We start from the raw sequence: 21,154 nt of genomic DNA, 5'->3' as shown, positions 1-21,154 counted from the left end.
AACGAGAAGACAGCTGTTGGTTTGAGTCTCGTTCCTTTGTAGGTGACGTGTTTTTGCTCTCTGGAAATGTTTGAGATCCTCTATTTTTGGTTTTCTGAAATTGCCTGAAGAGATCTAGGTATGGATCATTTTTCATTCAATGTACTGAGTACCTACTGGGTGCTTTTAGTCTGAAGACTGGGATCTTTCAGTTTGGGGAAAATTTTCTTCTAATATTTCTTTGATAATTTCCTTCCCTCCATTTTCTCTGCTCTCTTTTAGATATCAAACTTGGATTAGTGTTGTGTCTCTTATGTGTTTGTTCTCTAAGATTTTCCATCTTTTTGTAATCTTCCATGTCTGTATTCTGAAAGATTTTGAGTTTGATTTCCAGTTCTTTTTTTTTTTGCAATCATATTTTTAATCTCTAAGAGGTTTTTGTTTTCTGAATGTTCCTTTTCTATATGGTTAATATACTTAGAGAGTATTATGTACATTTAAAGTTTTTTTGTTTTTATATTCATTTAGTTCTATATTCACTTTAGTTCCTGGAATTGTTCTTGTCTCCATGAGCTTTTCTATTTATCTTGGACTTTTTTCTTCTCTTTTTTATTTTTATTCAAGTTATATGTGTCTATATTTTAAAGATTCAAATAATTCTACCATGTTTGTTATGAAAACCAGTAGCTGCTGCCTGTGCACACACCCCCTTGCCATAATGCACTCTTCCGAAGCCCCAATTATATTTTAAATTGTTCTATTTTTTTGGAATCCTTGGATTTATCTCCATATCTCTAATTAATGTGTTTTGTTTCTACTTGACTTTTCAGTTTTAGGCATTATCTGTTGACTCCTCATTATGAAAATGAGGATTTAGCTCTCATTCCTCCTACACTCAGACACACTTTCTGTCTCTTCATGGTTATATTGTAATTTGGTTAGATCAATAGTCAGTGTTTACATTATTATGTCTCTGTAAACACTGTTCATAGCTGAGCTGTGTAATATATATGCTTTGATTATTTTTCCTTTCCCACACATCATTTTGTTTCTAGAGTTAATAATTGTTACATTTTTGTTTATTTTGTTTTCTATGTAGTAATTCAAGTCCAGACTTTTCTCTGGTTGCCTAAATCTCCCCTCCATATATTCACTTGCATCAGATATTCTGCCAGCTTATCTTCCTGAAGAATCTCTCCCAGAGCCTTTTGAACTGCTGTAATCTGGGCTGTTCGCCTTCTCTGGTGCGCAGATCTCCCTTCACCATTGTCCTGGGGATTACCGTAGTTTTTTGTTTCTATGAATCTCCGTTTCCAGAATCTTTCTTGGCTTATTCCTTTATTTTGGTGAAACATATCCTTTAGTAGCTTGCTGAGAAATGGTGCATAAGAGGTAAACTTTTTTAGACCTTGATTGTCTGAAAATATCTTTATGCTATCATCACAATTGATTGGCTATGTATAGAATTCTATAGAATATTCCATGGCCTTCCACCTTCCCAAGTTGCTCTTGGTAAGTCAGAAGCCATTCTGATTTCCGGTCTTACTGTTTCTTCCTCCTTTTTTGGAAGGTGGGGACTTCTCTCTGTCCACAGGATTCTGAAATTCTGTGATGCTCCTTGGTGTGGATCTGTTTTCATCTACTGTGCAGAGAACTTGCAGGGCCTTTTCAATCTGGAACGTATCTTTCAGGCTGGAAATATTCTTGAAATTATTTTGTTAGTGATTTCCTCTCCTCTGTTTTCTCTCCTTCTGGAAGGCTCTCATTTGATGTTAGACTGTTTTTCTGGTTCTCTTCTTTTTCTCTTCAGTTTTCCAGTTCTCTTTCTCTCTTTCCTTTTTTGGTTCTACTTGCTAAGACATTTCTTCAGCTTTATTTTCAAACCCTTCTATGGAGTATTTTTATTTCTTATATTATTTTAATTTTATTTCTCTGAGGAAATATATACATGTTATCTGTTTTCTTAAGTGTTCTTGCATATACTATTTCCTCCAAGCTGCTTTCTTTTCTTTTGTTTTAACCCCTGTATAACATGTTAGATGTTTTCGTTAGGTATTTGGTGATCCTTTGCTCTCTGTTGACTTTTATGAGTAGGACAGCAAAAAGTTGATTAGGAGCTTTGTATGTTTAGACAGGGCTCTTTGTGTGTGGTTTCCATTGTAAAATGACCTATGTGGGCCATATTTCAGGAGCCCCCAGTGTCAGTGTCTTTAGATCTTTGCTCTTTAGGAGGTCACAGTTGCTAGAGGACTTCCAGTCTCCTGCCTGGCTGCCAGCATTCTTGGAGGTGGGTAGGCTGGAGATCTCAGCATTCAATTGGTGAACTTCAACTTATTCCCTCTGTTTTTAATCTTACAGCTTTGCCCTCAGCTGTGTGTGGTGTCTCCCTATCCAGAGACTCTGTATTTAACTCTCCATAAGGATAAACCTTTCAACTTCTGCCTAAGCAACAGGATCTGGTAATGTTGACTGTTTTAGGCCTACCTTCCTCTCCTCTTCTAGAGGTGCCCCACACTGCCAATTCCTCAATCTTCTGGGTTCTGCTCGTGGACCGTAAGTGGATTGCTTCTCATTCTTCATGCTAACACCAGAGTCAACCTGCTCAGGTTTGCTAAGTCAGTTATTAATTTATCCATCTGCTTTTTAAAAAACCTGGTTTATTGAGGTATAATGGGCATACAATAAATTGTATGTAGGTCCCATTTCTCTGTTCCCCTTTAATGCAACATCCCTAGAAAGAGTTGTGTATACTTACTATCTTAAATCCTTTTTTCCCATTCTCTCACAAACCCATTCCAGTCAAGCCTGTATCCCTCCCACTCCACCAAAACTGCTAATCAAGGTCACAGTGACCACCATGTAGCTAAATTAAATGGTCAGTTCTTTTTTTTTTTTTTAAAGATTGTCACCTGAGCTAACAGCTGTTGCCAATCTTCTTTTTTTTCCTTCTTCTCCCCAAAGCCCCCCAGTACAAAGTTATATATTCTAGTTGTAGGTCCTTCTGGTTGTGCTGTGTGGGACGCCACCTCAGCATGGCCTGATGAGTAGTACCATGTCCATGCCCAGGCTCTGAACCGGTGAAACCCTGGGCTGCTGAAGCAGAGTGCCTAAACTTAACCACTCGGCCACAGGGCTGGCCTGTAAGTGGTCAATTCTTAATCCTCATTATACTTAACCTCTCAACACCATTTGTACAATTTGACATCTATATCCATGAAACCATCACCACATTCAAGAAAATGAACATATTCCTCATCCCCAGAAGTTTCCTCAGCTTCTTTGTAATCTCTCCTTCCAGCCCCTCCCTTCCCTAAGCAATCACCAAACTGCTTTCTGTCACTGTAGATTAGTTTGCATTTTCTAGAATTTTATAGAAATGACATCATACAGTTGGTATCTTTTTTTGGTCTGTCACTCAGTGTGATTTTTTTGAGATTCATCCATGGTTTTTTTGTTTTGTTTTGTTTTTTGAGGAAGATTGTCCCTGAGCTAATGTCTGTGTCCATCTCCTTCTACTTTATATGTGGGACACCACCACAACATGGCTTGGTAAGAGGTGTGTAGGTCCACACCTGGATCCAAACTGGTGAACCCCAGGCCACTGAAGTGAAGCATGCAACCTTAACCACTATGCCACAGGGCTGGCCCCTGAGATTCATCCATGTTTTTGCATATGTCACTAGTTCATTGTCTGTTATTGCTGAGTAGTATTCCATTATATGGAATATAATATATGGATAGCACAGTTTGTTTTGTTTCCAGTTTTTGGCTGTTACAGATAAAGCTGCCACAAACATTTGTGTCCATGCTTTTGTATGGACGTATACTTTCACTTCTGGATAACTAAGAATGGAATGGCTGGGTCACATGGTAAGTATACGTTTAACTTTTAAAGAAACTGCCAAGCTGTTTTCCAAGGTATTTATAGCATTGTACAGTCCCACCAGCAGTGCATGAGAGTTCTAGCTACTTCACATCCTCGTAAACACTTAGTGTGGTCAGTCTTTTTATTTTTTATTTCTTTTCCTTTTTCTCCCAAAGTCCCATGGTACATAGTTGTATGTTTTTAGCTGTAGGTCCTTCTAGCTGTGGCATGTGGGATGCCTCCTCAGCATGGCTTGATGAGTGGTACCATGTCCGTGCCCAGGATCAGAACCTGCAAAACCCTGGGCCGCCAAAGCAGAGCGCACAAACTTAACCAATTGGCCACAGGGTTGGCCCTAGTCTTTTTAATTTTAGGTATTCTGATAATTGTGTAGTCTGTTGGTTTTTGTTTGTTTGTTTGTTTTTGCTGAGGGAGATTCACCCTGGGCTAACATCTGTGTGAACCTTCCTCTTTTTGTATGTGAGTGGTTGCCACAGCATGGCCCCTGACAGACGAGTGGTAGGTCTGCACCTGGGAACCAAACCTGGGCTGCTATAGTGGAGTGCGCTGAACTTAACCACTAGGCCACCAGCGCAGGCCCCCCATTGGTTTTTTTAGCTTGCTGTCATATTTCTCATTCTTTGTCCTTCCCTATGGGTTTATTTGTTTTAAAAGTTACTTTAATCAGTGGAATAGAGCAGTGAGTTCAGAAATAGATTCACATTAATATGGGAAGTTGCCTTTTCATGAAGGTTCAAAGTCGGTTTAGTGGAGAAAGGATAGTCTTCAACAAATGGTGCTAGAACAATAATACATTCATTTGCAAAAACATAAACTTCAACCTATAGCTCACACTTTATATGAGCATTAACACAAAATAGACATCAACTTAAATGTAAAACATAAAACTATGAAGTATTTTGAAGAAAACATGGGAGAAAAATCTTCACGACCTTAGGTTAGACAAAGAATTCTTAGATATGACATCAAAAGCATAATCCATTAAAGAACAAATTGATGATTGGGCTAAATCAGAATTAAAATCTTTTGCTCTGAGAAAGACATGTTACCAGAATGAAAAGACAAGCTTACAGACCAAGAGAAAATATTTGCAAATCACATAGCTGACACAGGACTTATGTCCAGAATATATAAAGAACTCTCAAAACCCAACATTAAAAAATACCCATTAAAAAAAGGGGCAAAAGATTTGAACAGAAACTTCACCAAGGAAGATATGTAATGGCAAATAAGTGCATGAAAAGGTATTTAATATAATCATTAGTGTTGAGGGAAATGCAAATTAAACCCACAATGAGATGCCACTACCTACCTATTAGAATGGTAAAAACACCCATACACCTGAGAGAGAAGTGCCACCAAGTGTCAACAAGGATGCAGAGCAGCTGGAACTTTCATCCATTGCTGGTGGGAATGCAAAATAGTGTAGCCACTTTGGAAAACAGTTTAGCAGTTTTTTATAAAGTTAAACATAGATTTACCAGATGATCCAGCAGTCCTACTCTTAGATATTTACCCTAGAGAAATGAAAACATATGACCACACAAAGACTTGCGTATGCATGTTTATAGCAGCTTTATTCGTAATCACCAGAACCTGGAAACAGCCCAGATATCCTTCAATAGGCAAATGGATAAATGAATTGTGGTATTTTACTCAGCAATAAAAAGGAACAAACTTGATAAATGCAAAAACATGGATGAATCTCAAAGGTATTATGTAAGTGAAAGACGCCAGTCTCAAGAGTTTATATACTTTAAAATTCCATTTATATGACATTCTGGAAAAGATAAGACTAAAGGGGTGGAGAACAGATCAGTGGCTGGCAGAGGATGGGGTGGGGGAAGGGTTTGACTACAAAGGGGCAGCCCTGCTTTCTTTGTTTCCTGTAAGTTCTATTTTCCTCTTCAGTAGCCTCATTTCCTTGGAGTATTTCCCACCTGTTTTTCCACAGCAGCTCATCACTGAACCCTTCAGCTTGGCTCAAGTGGGAACATTTTGCTTGGGGGGGAGTGCGGGGTAAATAGTTGTTTGCTTATTTCCAGATAAGTCTGGGAATATTCTTATGGTAATGGATACATGATACAGTACTTCTAGGGATGGAGGAATGGGCTGCATCAACCTATGGTGTCATTTTTGCTTGAAAAATATATCTTTGGTACTAAAACCTTACCCAGAAGAGAATAGTAGATTACACAGAGCTTCTAGATTTTGATGTGGGTTAGAACTGAAAAATGAGATGTCTTTAAACTCTTTTTTCCTTCTCTCTTTGATAAGTGATATAATGTGGTTTGGACACTCAGAGATTCCTGAGATTCCAGGTTCTGGTTGATGATTTACTGCAAAATTGCTTATAAATTGAAGTAGAAAATGTTTTGCAGACCTGGCAGCTTTCTGGCTTCACACCCATTTGTCACCCAGCATTTCCCTTTGTGTATAGAACAAGAATTAATTAGGCTGCACTGCAGGAAAAGTTTATGGCTATAATTTATATAGGATGAATTTCTTTTTAAAGAGACAGCATTGTTTTGTTATACCTATATACATATAAGTGTGTATGTAGAGAAAGTGTTTTTTTCCCCTTAAAGCAGTGTCTTTGAGCTTCTGGAGTAGACACTCATTTTTCTGCCTAATGCGAGATGTTGGTGGAATAGATGCTTTTTATAGTGATTGCTTTCTGATCAAACTGGTGATTTTTTGTTTCTTGTTTTTAAATTCACTGTATACTAGTGAGCAGCCCTCAGTTTCAGATTTTCATTTTAGACATTGGTCAGACTTGTCTGGTTTCCAGAGCTTTGTATTCTTTTGGTCTCTTCGAAGACTTAGGATTCTGCCTTTTTTAGGGTCTTGTTCATTCAATTAATGTTTTCATAATCAATGCAAGTCAGAACTTGCAATTTGTTCCTGATTTGCACATTAAAGAGCTCCATTAATTAAGAATCCTGGTGTTTGGCGTGTTCCCGCAGGCTCTGTGCATTATTTACATGGTAAAAGTGCAAGATGCAAGTTTCTCAGTTGTAGTGGCGATTGCAAGTAATCCTGCTTTTCCTTTCTTTCTTCTTCTTTTTTTTCTTTTTGCTTGTGAATAACAGTTATATTCGCAACTCATTGAAACTCCTTAGGGATACATTGTACCAAAATAGGAACAAGTGATCCAAATGAGAAGGCAGCAGTGGAAGAGTAGAAAGTAAATCCTTTGTTTGAAGGGGAAAATTCCCCTGGAAGACAGAATTTGTGTGTTTGGTTTTTGTTGGTTGTTTCACTTGGCTAAGTATAGGAAGTGTAATAGTTGAGTAATATTGAGTTGTAATTCTGTTTACTCTGAATTTGCAGATTTTTTTCTCTCGATAATAGTGGTTGTACGGATAAATGAAGTTGCCTTTCATAACCCAAATAACCCCAGAAATTGAGACAAACATATCCCTATGCTTATGTCAAGTAAGCTGTTTCCGGTTTGGAGTTGCTTTTTCATGAAATCACTTTCCAGAGGGTTTGGGTTCTGTTACTATTTCTTTTGGAAGCCTTGCGTAAGCCATCTTGATGTGTAAGAGGGTATAAAAGCAGTTGGAACCATGAAATCAGATCACTGGTTCAGCAGGTTCCTCCTCTCCAATGTTAACCATGGCTAATGCTTACCTACTCATAATGTATTTTCTTAATAGTAGCGAGTGTCTTTAATAGCATCTTTAAAAATACCATGAGAAGCTGCAAAGCATTTTTCAAAAGAGTAGAGACATTTTTTCCCTGATATTTATGAAACTAGTTAGGGATTTTATGGGAATTAGTTTAATTTGTCCTTATGCTCTTCTATTACGATACATATATACATAAAATCTTCACTATAAAGAACGTATAAACAGTATACATGTGTGTAAACGAAAAAGTAAAAGTTCTCCCACTTTCCCAAATCCCCATACCTCCTTCTCAGAGAAAACCATGTGGGGTATTCTTCCAGGCATTTCAATATGTCTATATTTTCTTCCACTATTTATATTTTTCCATGAAGTTTTAATGGAAGTTTGACAAGGAGAGGAGGTGGGTGTGTGGGTGTGAGAAAAAAACATAGGCTATAATGTTACTTATGAATTATCTTAGAGAACATCTATGTCATGATAACTTTAAGATATAATTCTCTCTTGATTATTTTTAATTATTATATTGACCCCAAATAAGTATGCTGGTATGATTTGCTTTGAAAATTTGTTATCCTTGACTTTAGCTTGAGTTCTTTGGTAATTTTTAATTACCTTTCATATAATATTGATTATTTTGCTTGGTGTTTAGTCTCAAATCTACTGGATTGTATTTTTCTTGGGGCAGTTGAGTAAATTTGCCTCTGGATAAATCCAAAATGCTACTATTTTGAGAAGAGTTCTTGCTAGCTATTTATACTATTTCCTGTAAGAAAAATTTTTATAGGTAGACAAGCTGTTCAGACAGTCTTAGAGATTCTTACATCCTAAAGATGGTACATAATCTATGCGACATGAATGTCAGCAGTGGTGAGGGTTAGCGGGAAGGGCCGAGACAAACATTCTAACTCAGCTAGTTAGAAAGCGTTTCTGGTCTTCAGTAAGACTTGTAAGATCCTAAGAACATGAGTGAAAAGGAAACAAGTGCGACATTTTGAGAATCAGGATTATCAGTTTGCTTCTATCTTGGTATTTTTACTATGCAAGTACAATGCTAGATGCCAGTATACTCTGAGAAAAATAGCTCCCAGTTGTTAACTGTGCGCCACTCCCCAAGCACAGTATTAAGTTCTTTACAAATGTCTTGTTTAGTTCTCACAGCGACCTGTGAAATAGGTGCTCATGACTGTGTTGTACGTGGGAGGAAATCCAGTCTTGGAGAAGCTGAGGAACTTGAGCCAGGTCACAGAGGCAAAGCCAGTGTGGAAAGGGAGGTCGACCCTTCATAACCTCTGCTCTTGGCCATACGGCCCAGTCACCGTGCGTGCAGTTTAACTCTTCTTTCTGGGTTTCTTTTTCTTTTTAAAGAAAATGTGAAGGAATAAAGAAATGGAATAAATGCCAAAGCTTAAAGGAATGAAGGCAGAAGAGATGTGGAGATGAATTTGTTGTAGAACAGAAGGCTTAGAGTGCAAGTAGTAAATTTATCCTTCCATTTTTCTGAAGACTTTCCTGCACACTGTTTTTTCAGTAAGAGAGCTAGAGGGGCACCAGGAGATCAGCTGATCTGGTCCCTCTCCCGTAGGCGGGTGAGACCTTCTTAAGTGATAAATAGATAAGTAGATTTTTTTTCTTACTATAAATGTACTTACTCATTTTATAAAATTTAGAAAATGGCCATGTGAAAGTAAAATAGTCTTCCCTGATTCCAGCAGCTAGAGCTAAGTACTTTTAATATTTTGGTATATGGTATATGTATCTTTTCTAATTTTTTCTTCTTCCTGTGGATGTGGAGTTAGAACAAAAATGGAACCATATTCTGTATTCTGTTTTGAAATGTTTTTTTCTACGTAGCACAGATCATGAATGTTTTTCCGTGTCATTAAATATTGTTCTACAGCATTATTTTTAACGGCACCATAGACTTTCCATCATATGGATGGTTTAACCAGTTCTCTATTGGACATTTGGATTGTTTTGTTTTTCATTTTTATAAGTAATTCAATAAACATCATTGTTACTAAATCTTGACTCACGTCCATGATAACTTTGTTGCATGAAAGAAATTTCTAGATGTGGAATTAGTATGTTTTCTAAGAATATACAGAATTTTAAGGCTTTTGATCTGTATCACCAAGTTGCCCTCCAGAAAAGTTATCAGTTTACGTTCTCACCTTCTCTATGTGAATGTTTTCCCTTATCCTTGTCGACACTGGCTATCATAACTTTGTTTCGTCTTTGTCACTTTGATAGGAAATGATTTCTGCTTATTTTAATTTACATTTCCCAGTGTTTAATGAGGGTAAACATTTTTTCCCTTACATTCGTTGGTCCTGGGTGTTTCTTTTGTGAATCCTACAGGGAAATTTTTAACCTAGTTCTGGGGCTGGGTGCTCTCCTTGTCAGTCAACTTTATGGCCACCTCCAGTGTCTCCTGCTTTTATTTCAATATGTTTCTTGTTTGATTTCTGTTGACAGGGAGAATTACATCTACCTCAGAAGACCTCTTTGTTTTCTTGAATGACTTTATTTAATCTTCATTACCTTTTAAAAAAAAATCATAAAAGTTGGTACTAAAAATATTCTTTTTCAAACAGTACTGACCCCAGGGGCCCCTGAACAGTACTGACATATGTAACCCGGATTGTGAAAGTCCTTTTTTTCCCCTACTCTTAATAGTGCTCTCCAGAGATTACCATTTTTAACAATTTGTTGTGTATCCTTTCAGATACTTTATGTCAATTTAAACTTTTTTAAACTATAAATGAAATCATGATTTCATTTTCGCATGTTATTGAATATAAATCTACCTTTCCTTTCTTTAAAAAAATATTTTGCTACCTTTGTTTTCTTTTTCGTGAGGTAATTTAAAGTGAATTGCAATCATCATGCCATTTTGCCTCTAAATACTTCGTAAATGGCTCTAAAAAGTAAGGATGTTTCTTACATAACACTATCATCTCACTTAACCAAAATTACTTCCTAATAGTCATCTAATTTGTCCACTCCATATTGAGATTACTTCAGTTATCCCAAAAAAGTATTTTATGGTTTAGTTTATTCAAACCAATTCCATTTATACTCCTTTTCAACAGCTACACAGAAAGTTATCTACCTAAACTAAATTAATTTAACCAGTCCCCTATAAATGAGCACTTAATGTGTTTGCAACTTTTACCTATTATAAACCATGCTAAAAAGAATGTTTTTTTACCTGCCTCTTTGCTTTCTTAGCTGATTATTTCATTGGGATTAGTTTCTAGAAGTGGAGTAGCAGGGTCAAGAGGTATGCGTGTATAAAACTTGGATATGTTTTGCCGGATTGCTTTCTGGATATGCTGTGCTCATTAAAGTCTTATCAGTTGTGTATGGAGAATGCCCCCTTCTTACATTCTTGCCAGCACCGAGCATTGTCAGAAAAGATCACATTGTTTTGTTTGTTTTGTTTTTTTAGAGAGGCTAAGCATCTTTTCTGATTTATTTGGCCATTTGAATTTTAGAAACTATTAATCCATTTCTTAACATTCTCTTTTTGAGATCAAGCAAATATTCCCTTATTTTGTCTTACTGGACCTGCCTTCTGTCCACCTGATTTGGGCTTCCTTTAGTTTCTCCACTCTGTTTTTCAAGTGTGGAAACCAAATTTGGACATGACGTTTTAGTAAGCCTCACTAGTATTTTTCTCATGTGGTGGGATTGGGGAGGGTGGTTTTGTCTTTTTAGTACTTGAAAATGTCATTACACTTTGTTTTCCAGATAGTTTTGATACATAACCCATAAGGATACATTGATCTAGAAATGAAAAAATGTGCAGTTGTTTTTAAGCTTGTAGTAGTGTTTCATTTTCTTCATCTGCATAATGGTGACATAATAATAGTACCTATCTCAAAGGATTGTTAGGAGGATTTGAATGAGTTAATACATATAAAGTGCTTAGGCTAGTGCCTGGTACTTAGTAGGTCCTCCTCAGTAAGTGCTGTTAATCGTGATAGTACAGTCTGTTCTTTTCTTTGCTTGCTTGCTTGCTTGAGGAAGATTAGCCCTGAGCTAGCATCCGTGCCAGTCTTCTTCCACTTTTTTTTATATGTGGGTTGCTGCCACAACATGGCCAAGGAGTAGTGTAGGTCCATGCCTGGGATCCGAACCTGTGAACCCCCGGTTGCTGAAGCAGAGCATGCTGAACTCAACCACCGCACCATGAGGCCAGCCCTGGTACAGTCTTTTCTTAGGCTATATCTCTATGGCCGCAGTATTTGTTTCTCTCCTTTTAAAAGGGTTATGTAAATAATTACTAGTACTGTCCTTACAGTTAGTTTGAAGACTTGAAATGCGCACATAAAAAGTACCTGCCCAGGGAATATTAGGATCTGTTTTTTTTTTTTTTTTACCAGTTATTCATTCAACAACTGGAGTCTACCAGACCAAGCACACCAGGGTGAATAGTTCATGGTCCCTGCCTCAGGGAGCTCCTAGTAAGGGATGGAGATAGGTACACCACTTTTAAAGCATAAGACATCGTTTAAGCAGCTTCTCAAAGTATTTCATTTTGGGTTGGCAAATAAACAGTGCTAGTCTTACTAAATTCAAAGAAACACAAAATAATCTTTTATTTTCCGATGCTGTTTTTCCATCAAAGTGGTGATAATTACTAAACCTTAATGAGTACGAATTGTAACATTTGTAAGTTCTTATATCTGGTAAAATGGTTTCGAGTCTCTTAGGAGTTGTCTGTACATCTTACAGTTAGTGTCTTCTAATATGGAAAAATTTGATTACTTTGCTTCTGTTAACAAAGGTCAGTTTGTTGAGGATACATAGTTATTGAAGTTAGCCAACATGCAGTCCACATTTTGTTTGCTTGTCGGCATTTAGATTTGGAAATGATAGTGTAATTAGATGTTCTGTCATGTGTCTTAGGAATCGTTTCTCTGGAACTGAAATATTTGTGGAATACTTTTTATGGCCAGGTGACGTGTTGGATGGTAGAATGACAGGACACGGTCTCTGTTCTCCAGCGCTTACAGTGTAGTGCCATCAGACTCACAGTTCAATATAAGTGCTGTAGCAATGATATGAATGATGCTGAGAGAGGAGTGATGAACTCTGCGCGGGAATCTCCGTTTTTGGAGGAGCTGTCTCCAGACCCAGACTAAACGGAGAATCTGGGCACTTGCTTAGGAACAGTTTCACTACCTAAGAGGCTGTTTACTTAGAGACTTTTTAATATGAAAGGATCAGGCTATCTTATATGAAACAAGAGGGTTACTTGGATTGTGGTTCTAATTTTGTTTTAAATGTTTCTTTACTTCAAAGTTTACTTTAAATTTTAATAGTATTTTAAATTATAAAAGTAATACATGCTTATAAAATATTCAAACAGTTCAAAAGTGTATCAAATAAAAATGAATGGGTCCCCACTCTCCCTGGGTAACTCTTGTTAGACAGTTTAAACAATTACTTGTAAATAAACTTGGATTTTAAGTACTTTGTATTCTAAGCATTTACCCTGTTTAAAGGGGAAGAATAAATGTCCCTTTTTAGGAGAGTACTCCAGAGCAGTGGAGGTTGTCTGGGAACTGTGAAGTGGAAGGTAACTGTAGTGGATTTCAGGAAGTACATTGATCAGTTAGATTGCTGTGTCCTATAGGGCTTTTTAAGGATTTATTGACACACTTCATCAAGGTATTTGAGAGAGTATTCAGGGAAACCTAAGAAATTCTGCAGTTCTTTTCCCTTCCTTATAAATTCATGCCTGGTCAGAAATTACAGCTTGAGTGGGATGTCCCTTCACAGAACTCAAATGCACACTATCTATCATGTTACTTAGTGTGGCAGTAATGTAAAATGTTAAGGGTTTTTTCTTTTTGTTTCTTTCTGTGAAGGGGCTCACCCAACATATTTTATCGTATGTCTCTTCATCTCTCCCTTAGTTCACCTTCCACTTACTCCCCCAATTCCCCACATCGTTCTCTTAAGAGAAAAAAATAAGTTTTGTCCACCGAGTCCTCTTTGTTATTTGATTTAATATGTCTTGGGTTGAATGTTTCTCACAAAAACACTTTGCATTCAGAATTAGCCTCTCAAACCGTTTCCTCCACAGGCCCCTCATAGATTGCGCGCCTTCTACTGTGGTGCCCTCTGAGGTGTGAAAACCCAAGTCTGCTTTCTGCTTAGCTGTCATGATTTTAGAATATAAGTCCCCACGCTCTGCTTTGAAAAGTGATCCTGGTGGTTATTTTGTACCATTAAAAAAAATTCGACTTTAGGTCCACAGACCCAACCAACACACTGGGGTAGAGCTCCTTATGCTATTCCAGTTAAAACCACAGTCCTCAGGATAGCTCATCCATTTATCTCTAAATGTGGGAGTACATGCACATACGTGTAAATGTGTATACATCCATGGATATATAAAAATTCTAGTTGGGCACACACTCGAAATGATAGCAGCTCATCCATGTGGCTGGTGGTAAGGAGTTTGTAACCTGCAGTCCTCTTTCTTACTGCTAATGCCATTCTGCTTGGGGAATATAGAACAAGCCCAAACAGTAATACTGACAGAATTCGGAATTATGATACAGTGGGGCCTTCACGTAATTCTTTGTTGAAGAAGTTAGGGCCTAAATGTTAAGGCTTATTGTTATTCTGAGTTGATAATCTCTGCCTTGCTTTAATAATTTTTCCTCATGCCTGGGTAGCCTGCGAGTTGCACAATAATCACTCACACAGCTTTGTAATCAATGCCCAAAGTAATAGGATTCCTCTGGCCACCGGCAATTAATAAATTTGTGTCTTTTTTAAAACACTAGCAAGTCGGGCCTGAAATACGACTGACTGGCTCTCCTCATTTGCATATTTATTGCAGTGGAAAAATTCTTACCAGATGATTGATGCTGAGCCTGCCTCTTGAATTCCAAGCAGCACATTATTATGAAATGAAAAATGCCGGCCATACAGTTGATTAAAGTTGAAGACAGTGGAATCGGTGTTTTTTAAGATTGTGGGAGAATTAAAGGCATATTTTAATAGATGTTGACAAGAAGTGAACTAACAAAAGCAAAGCAAAGGATTTGCTTGAAAAGATTTAATCAAACGTCTTTCTTGGGGGATTAATTGCCGGGGATGACTAGTGCAAGTGGCAGGCTTGTGTGGATTTGAATGAAAAGTATTGTTCTCAGGCCGATATCTCGTGTGTCATTTTGACCTATAGTTTAGCTCTAGTTCTAGAGTTACTTTTGAAGGAGAAAAAAAATGCTCTTGTATTCTGTACATTCTAGTTCAATATATTTATCTGGGGTAATAGGAATGTGGGAGTTTATGTATCCTTGTACATAAATAATTGTATGTTTGCATATTTATTTTTAAAATAACTGTATAGATATTTAAAAACTGATAAGGTAAGCTTTATTTTACATTATGCATTCACTGTTCCTGTTCCCCCCCCATCCCCTTGCCAGAAGTTTTACTTATTGGTTTATAATCTAATTAATGTACTGTGTGCCCATGTCCAAACTCATTCTCTGCCTACAATTTTGTTTATGTCGAACAGCCTAGATGAATCAGGGAAAAAAAGTAAAGCTGTTAGGTGAAAATGGTTTTTAGATTGGTGACATTTTATATATAGAATGCTTGCATATGGGTAGCATGTAAATGAATACTTAATACAGGGATCTGTGAATACTAGTTCAATCCTAGCTCTGTAGATCAGTACAAGCAGAGTTTAAGATTTTCAACATGTGAAAGATGATTTTTTGGTAGTAATATATGTTCTATTTCTACAGCATTTTTAAATTTGCAAAATACCTTAATATATAAAAACATATTTATTGTTTTTCACCTTAATGCTGTGAGATAAACAAGCAAAGGATTATCTGCATTTTATAGATGAGAAAATTGAGACTCAGATTAAATTGGTCCACTCAGTATAAAATGCCTGGTCAGTGATAGAGTCAGTTAGAATGGGGGGGCTCCCGACCCTTAGTGAAGTGCTCTTTTCCTCTATTCTCTTGGAAAATTATTCCTAAAGCTGGTGCCCAGATGCTTAGGATGAATCTTGGTAATATGGTGAGGCGTATGTCCTTCTTATTCTCCTCTTAAGGGAAAGGCCTCTGGAAATGGACCATGTAGGACGAAATAAACATATATATCCTTGACAGTCTCCATTTGTTTTGTGGCCACATGCCAAGAGGGGGACACAAGAAAGTATATTCGTCTGCTGCTTTTCTCAACTGTTAACTCTGACAGTAATTGGGAGAAAAATTGGAGGTGAATTAGAAACTGTTGATTCCATTCTCTTCATTATTCAGAGCATTGAACAAATAGAGTTCAGCCCTATGTAAATGATAAAGGGGGATTGTTTTGTTTTGTTCTGTTTTTTGGCTGGGAACAATTCACTGTTGGATTTGAGCCCGTGGGAGGGAGTCTTTCCCCACTCTTGTCAGCTGTGGCTTTGAGGAGGCCTACCGTATCCAGCAAAGGATTGCCTGTGGTCTCTTCAGGCTTCCCATAAAATCTTACTAGAAGGCCCTAATATTGCAAAGAAATGGGAATTGGGTTCTGTCTTCTAAATCTCTTTGCAGGAAGTTGTCCGTGTATTGGCCACCAGTGACTTTACTTTGATAAACATTTTTTTTTCTTGGTGGTTAGAAGCACAGAATTGCAGATTTCATCTCTGGTAGGTCTCCTGACACTTTGATGCATGGTGGTGCTATCCCTGAATGGAGCTTAAATACTTCAGGGCTACTTTCTGACTGGGTGAAGGGGTGTATAAAATGAGAACATATGAGAGAGTATTAACAGAAAGGCACACTTTGATTTACTGATATTGGCTCTCTGTTTTCTTGTTGGATTGATATGCTGTCTAATATATCTGCAATGGATTTTTTAAAACTGACTTGAACAAAATAAAAGGGCTTGTATAGCTACTTGAAAGTAGCCCTTAAAAGTAGTAGTCGTCTCGTTGGATGTTTTCACAATTCTTGGTTATGCTACGTGTTACAGTCAAATTATGACTTGCTCGTCGGGGGCAAGAAGCTATAAACATTATAGAGTGCTTTGCAGCTTCTTCCCTGCATGGTTCTTGAGTTCATATTTTAGATCATGGACACATGATACCTAGAGGAAGTAAGGGACAGGCACTTGCTTTTGCTGTGCTATGTAATTTTTTATTGTGGTAAAAAACATGGCATAAAATTTACCATCCTAACCGTTTCTAAGTGTATAGTTCAAAAGTGTCAAGTATATTCACATTGTTGTGCAACCAATCTCCAGAACTTTTTCATCTTGCAAAACTGAAGCTCTATATCCATTAAACAACAACTCTGTATTTCTTCCTCCCCAGCTCCTGGCAACCACCACTACTTTCTGTCTCTATGAATTTAACTACTCTAGGGACCGCGTATAAGTGGAATGATACAGTGTTTGTCTTTCTGTGACTGGCTTATTTCACTTAGCGTAATGTCCTCAAGGTTCATCCATGTTGTAGCATGTCTCAGAATTTCCTCCCCCCCCCTTTTTTTTCTTTTTTGAGGAAGATTGGCCCTGAGCTGACATCTGTGCCCATCTTCCTCTGTTTTATGTGGGACACCTGCCACAGCATGGCTTGATAAGTGGTGCGTAGGTCCATGCCAGGACCACCAAAGCGCAGCATGCAAACTTAACCACTACACCACTAGGCCGGCTCCAGAATTTCCTTTCTTTTTAAGGCTGAATAGTATTCCTTTTTGTTGTTGTTCATTTTGACTAGAGTCAAGACTGAAGGATTATAGATGATTTCTTCTATATAGAGATGACTGAGATGGTAGAATTATTTATTATACCCTGGTCTTGGGATTTTTAAAAGTATTTTTTTAATTGTGGTAAAATACACATGACATAAGTTTTTACCATTTTAACCGTTTTTTTTTTAAAGATTTTATTTTTTTCCTTTTTCTCCCCAAAGCCCCCCAGTACATAGTAGTATATTCTTTGTTGTGGGTCCTTCTAGTTGTGGCATGTGGGACACCGCCTCAGCGTGGACTGATGAGCAGTGCCATGTCCGCGCCCAGGATTCGAACCAACGAAACACTGGGCCGCCTGCAGCGGAGCGTGCGAACTTAACCACTTGGCCACGGGGCCAGCCCCCCCATTTTAACCGTTTTTAAGTGTACAGTTCAGTATCAGTATCAGTATCAGTATCAGTAAGTACATTCACATTGTTATGCAACCATCACCACTGTCCATCTCCACAACTTTTTCATCAAGTAAACTGAAACTCAGTATCCATTCAACCATAAGACCCCATTCCCCGCCTCTCCCCAGCCCCTGGTAACCAGTATTCTATTTTCTCTTTCTGTGAATTTCACTATTTTAGGTCCCTCATATCAGTGTAATTATACAGTATTTGTCCTTTTGCAACTGGCTTATTTCAACTTAACCTGATATTTTCAAGGTTTGGTCTTGGGAATTTTGAAGATAACTTTGCAAATGCAAAATTGATTTCTGGCTTCACTTTGAAAAATGTGGACTCTGTCTCTTAAGATGTAGCCATTTCTAGAAAAGGAGGTGAAAACAGTGGTTAAGGCTTGCGTAGAATTTTGACAAGATGAGATCTCTGCATTTTTATGGGCTTCCTTCCAGGTATTAGTAGTATCTTTTCTATTTTCTTAAGGTTCTTGCTACAACATATACTTTCAGAACCTTAGTTATTATGGGATATCTGTTTACAGTTCTCAGCCCTTTCGCAAATGATCATTTGTGGTAACCTAAAATTTGTGGATATCATTTCTATGTTTTGCTGTCCTCATTTCTTTAAAAATTTTCCATACATTTACATAATTTTGCATTGTTTTACTTACACACTTAGCACATTTAGACTGAATAATTCTTGCCTTTAAAATTGTTACATGTTTATTCTTCTTTTTCTTCTTGCCTACTTTTCATCTTGTTTATACTTAATCCATTTCCCAAAAACTGACAGACCAAATAATAATTCTGTATTACTTTTTTCTTCTTCATGAGAATTACCTTTTCATCTCCATATTTGGTGGAAAGTTTTTTTGTTTTTGTTTAAGATTCAGAGCAACAAGTTGAGAATCTTGATTTGGAATGCAAGGCATTTTGGATTTTGGGGGTAATATTTATGTATTGAGGTCCTCCCAAGTGGTATGGGTGTGTACCGATTAGAAAAGGATTAGAATATAGAACTTAGGAAAGATGTGATCAAGGGTCTTATGTTATTTTAAACAAGGAGGTTGTATTTATATAGCTTATATGCAGATTACTGAAGGAATGCAAAGTACTTATTGGGTCAGACCCATCTGAGAAGGCTTTCTCAGGTAGGTTAGTTCTTAGCCTTATGTTGAAATATAATGCTCTAGTATGATAGAGAGAGAGAGCTTGTCCATCTCATGTGTTGGGGTCCCATTGATGAAACGGGTTGGGATGTAAAATAGTGAGGAGGCTACTTACGTTGGGCGGGGTAGAAGCAGAAAAGATAGAATGAGACTCATAAAACATCGCTTAAACTGAAGTTTGTGTGGGATGAAGTTAGTGTGGACTATAAAATAAAAATGAAAGTAGGGATAGCTGAATGAAAGTAGGGATGTTTGTGAGGTGATTACAGTTACTTAAGAGAAGGAGGGAAGTAGTGACAGAAGCTTGGCCAGAGATAAATGGACCACTGTTAGTGATAATAAGAATGGGAAATACAAGATTTAGCAACTGATTAAATATATAGAATAAGGGCACCAAAATGTCAGTGATCTCCTATGAAAACACATTAAACTGAGAAGAGGAAGTCAGACAAGGGAGAAGTATCAGGTAGGAAGAAAAGAGTTCTGTTTCTGACATGGTATGTTTGAAGGAGTGATGGAGCATCCATGTGAAGATTTTCTTGCAGTTGCTGGAAATGTGAAAGTTTGATTATAGGAGAGACGTCTGAGTGCTGTCAACACGTGACTAGTGATTATCAGTGTCTGATTAGCCCCTTTAGTAGGATGATGCTGATGAAGAAGGTGAGGCTCTGTTCTCAGAGGGCCAGTGTTTATTCTGAAAGTTCTTAGCCATAGACTGTATACTTAATCCTGACCAGCTTTATTACAAGTATATACTGTTGGCTATGGTGAGAACATATTCTCAACAGGCAAATTTTTTATTTTATTTATTTTTTTGCTGAGGAAGATTTGTCCTTAGCTAACGTCCATGCGCTATTCCTCTGTTTTTGCCTAAGGAAGATTAGCCCTGAGCTAACATCCACGCCAGTCTTCCTCTGTATTTTTGTATGTGGGACACTGGCACAGTGTGGCTCGTGAGTGGAGTAGGTCCGCACCTGGGATCCAAACCTGCAAACCGGGGCCGCTGAAGCAGAGTGCACAGAACTTTAACCACTTGGCCATGGGGCTGGGCCCTTGACATACAAATTTTTAATATACAATTCACTATAAACAGTGAGTCATTAACTTGGGTTTTCATACGTGAATAGAAACTTTCCATAAGGATATGTATGGAAAGATTGAATGAATGAGGTGGCAGCTCAAACCAGAGGCAAACAAGATATCCTGGGAGAGGCGGTGGTGGTAGGAGGGATCCCAGGACTAAGTTGTGCTCTTTAGGAGAAGAGAAGGAATTGCTTAAGGGGTTGATCGATAGAGGGATAAATCCAAGAAGTTGGTGGGTAACCTGTAAAAAAATACCTGAGAAACTAACACCAAAGGAAAAAAAATGATTGGTTATGATGACAGGCAGCAAAGGATTTTGTCAGCCTTACTAAATTTAAGAACTCAGAACTTATTGCAGACACTTTTCTAAGCACCTTACCTGTTTCCTTGCTCGTTCCTCGCAACAACCATATGAGGTGGCCACTGTTCCTATTTCCTTTCGGGGAGTCCCTATTTCAGAGAGTTCTTAGTCCCTGCGTACCCTGTGCCCGTCATGTCCCCCTCACCCTCAGCCAGAATTGCTCAGCAGTCATGAGTTCTAGGCATTGCCTACTTTGGAGAATTGTGGATGGTCACTTGTTCCTTCTCTGTGCTTTATTTCCCAGGTCACAAGGCACTTAAAGCATTGTTGAGGTCACTGGTAGATCTTCAAGAAGAGTTACTTTTCCAGTACCCAGACACTAGGTATCTAGTAGATGGGACAAAGCCCAAAGTGGAAAGGTAAGGAGGGAATGGAACTATGGAGTCCCTAATTTTCTTTTCATCTGAATAGTTTCCCATTATTTTTGAAAAAGAAAGCCAGTCCTTTCCAGGCAGGTATCAGACTTATGTTAGTAAAATAGGAAGAGCTTCTTACATTTAATTGATGGCCAGGATGGCATATAAATTGGGAATTAGGTTTTGGATTTTTATACTTACTTGTGCCTACTTCTGTTTGTGGGCTTCAGCAAAAGACTTGCCTTCTCTTTAGAGCTATTGAAATTAGTAGATGAATGCACATTTTTCAAATTAATGCTTAATTAATGTTTATGAAGCACTTCGTCCCCATTCGTCCCCATCCCATGGAATCACTGGTCACAACCATCTCCTTTGCGTGAGGGAAGAAGCAGTTATTTTGAAGGGTGGAAAGATTTCTGAAAACAGCAGTATAAACCTTTTTCTTTACTGAAATTATCACCTTGGATGAAGAATTCCCCCGTTTATTTGAGCCTGATGTGTATGGCACCCACTTGCTGTTTTCC

General features: G+C 37.8%; 1 protein-coding gene across 1 annotated transcript in view; it reads left to right on the top strand.

Annotated features, from left to right (window-relative positions):
• Nucleotides 1–21,154, top strand: part of AATF (apoptosis antagonizing transcription factor) — a 101,055-nt gene that overhangs the window by 13,592 nt on the left and 66,309 nt on the right. The window contains exon 5 of the mRNA XM_046676483.1: nucleotides 20,519–20,633. Within this exon, the coding sequence (XP_046532439.1) occupies nucleotides 20,519–20,633 (115 nt within the window). The remainder of the gene's footprint in view (nucleotides 1–20,518; nucleotides 20,634–21,154) is intronic.

The sequence above is a fragment of the Equus quagga genome, chromosome 11 (genome assembly GCF_021613505.1).
Source record: "Equus quagga isolate Etosha38 chromosome 11, UCLA_HA_Equagga_1.0, whole genome shotgun sequence".
NCBI classification, from domain to species: Eukaryota; Metazoa; Chordata; class Mammalia; order Perissodactyla; family Equidae; genus Equus; species Equus quagga.
The sequence above is the reverse complement of the archived record's forward strand: the minus strand, read 5'-3'. Positions and strand labels throughout refer to the sequence as shown.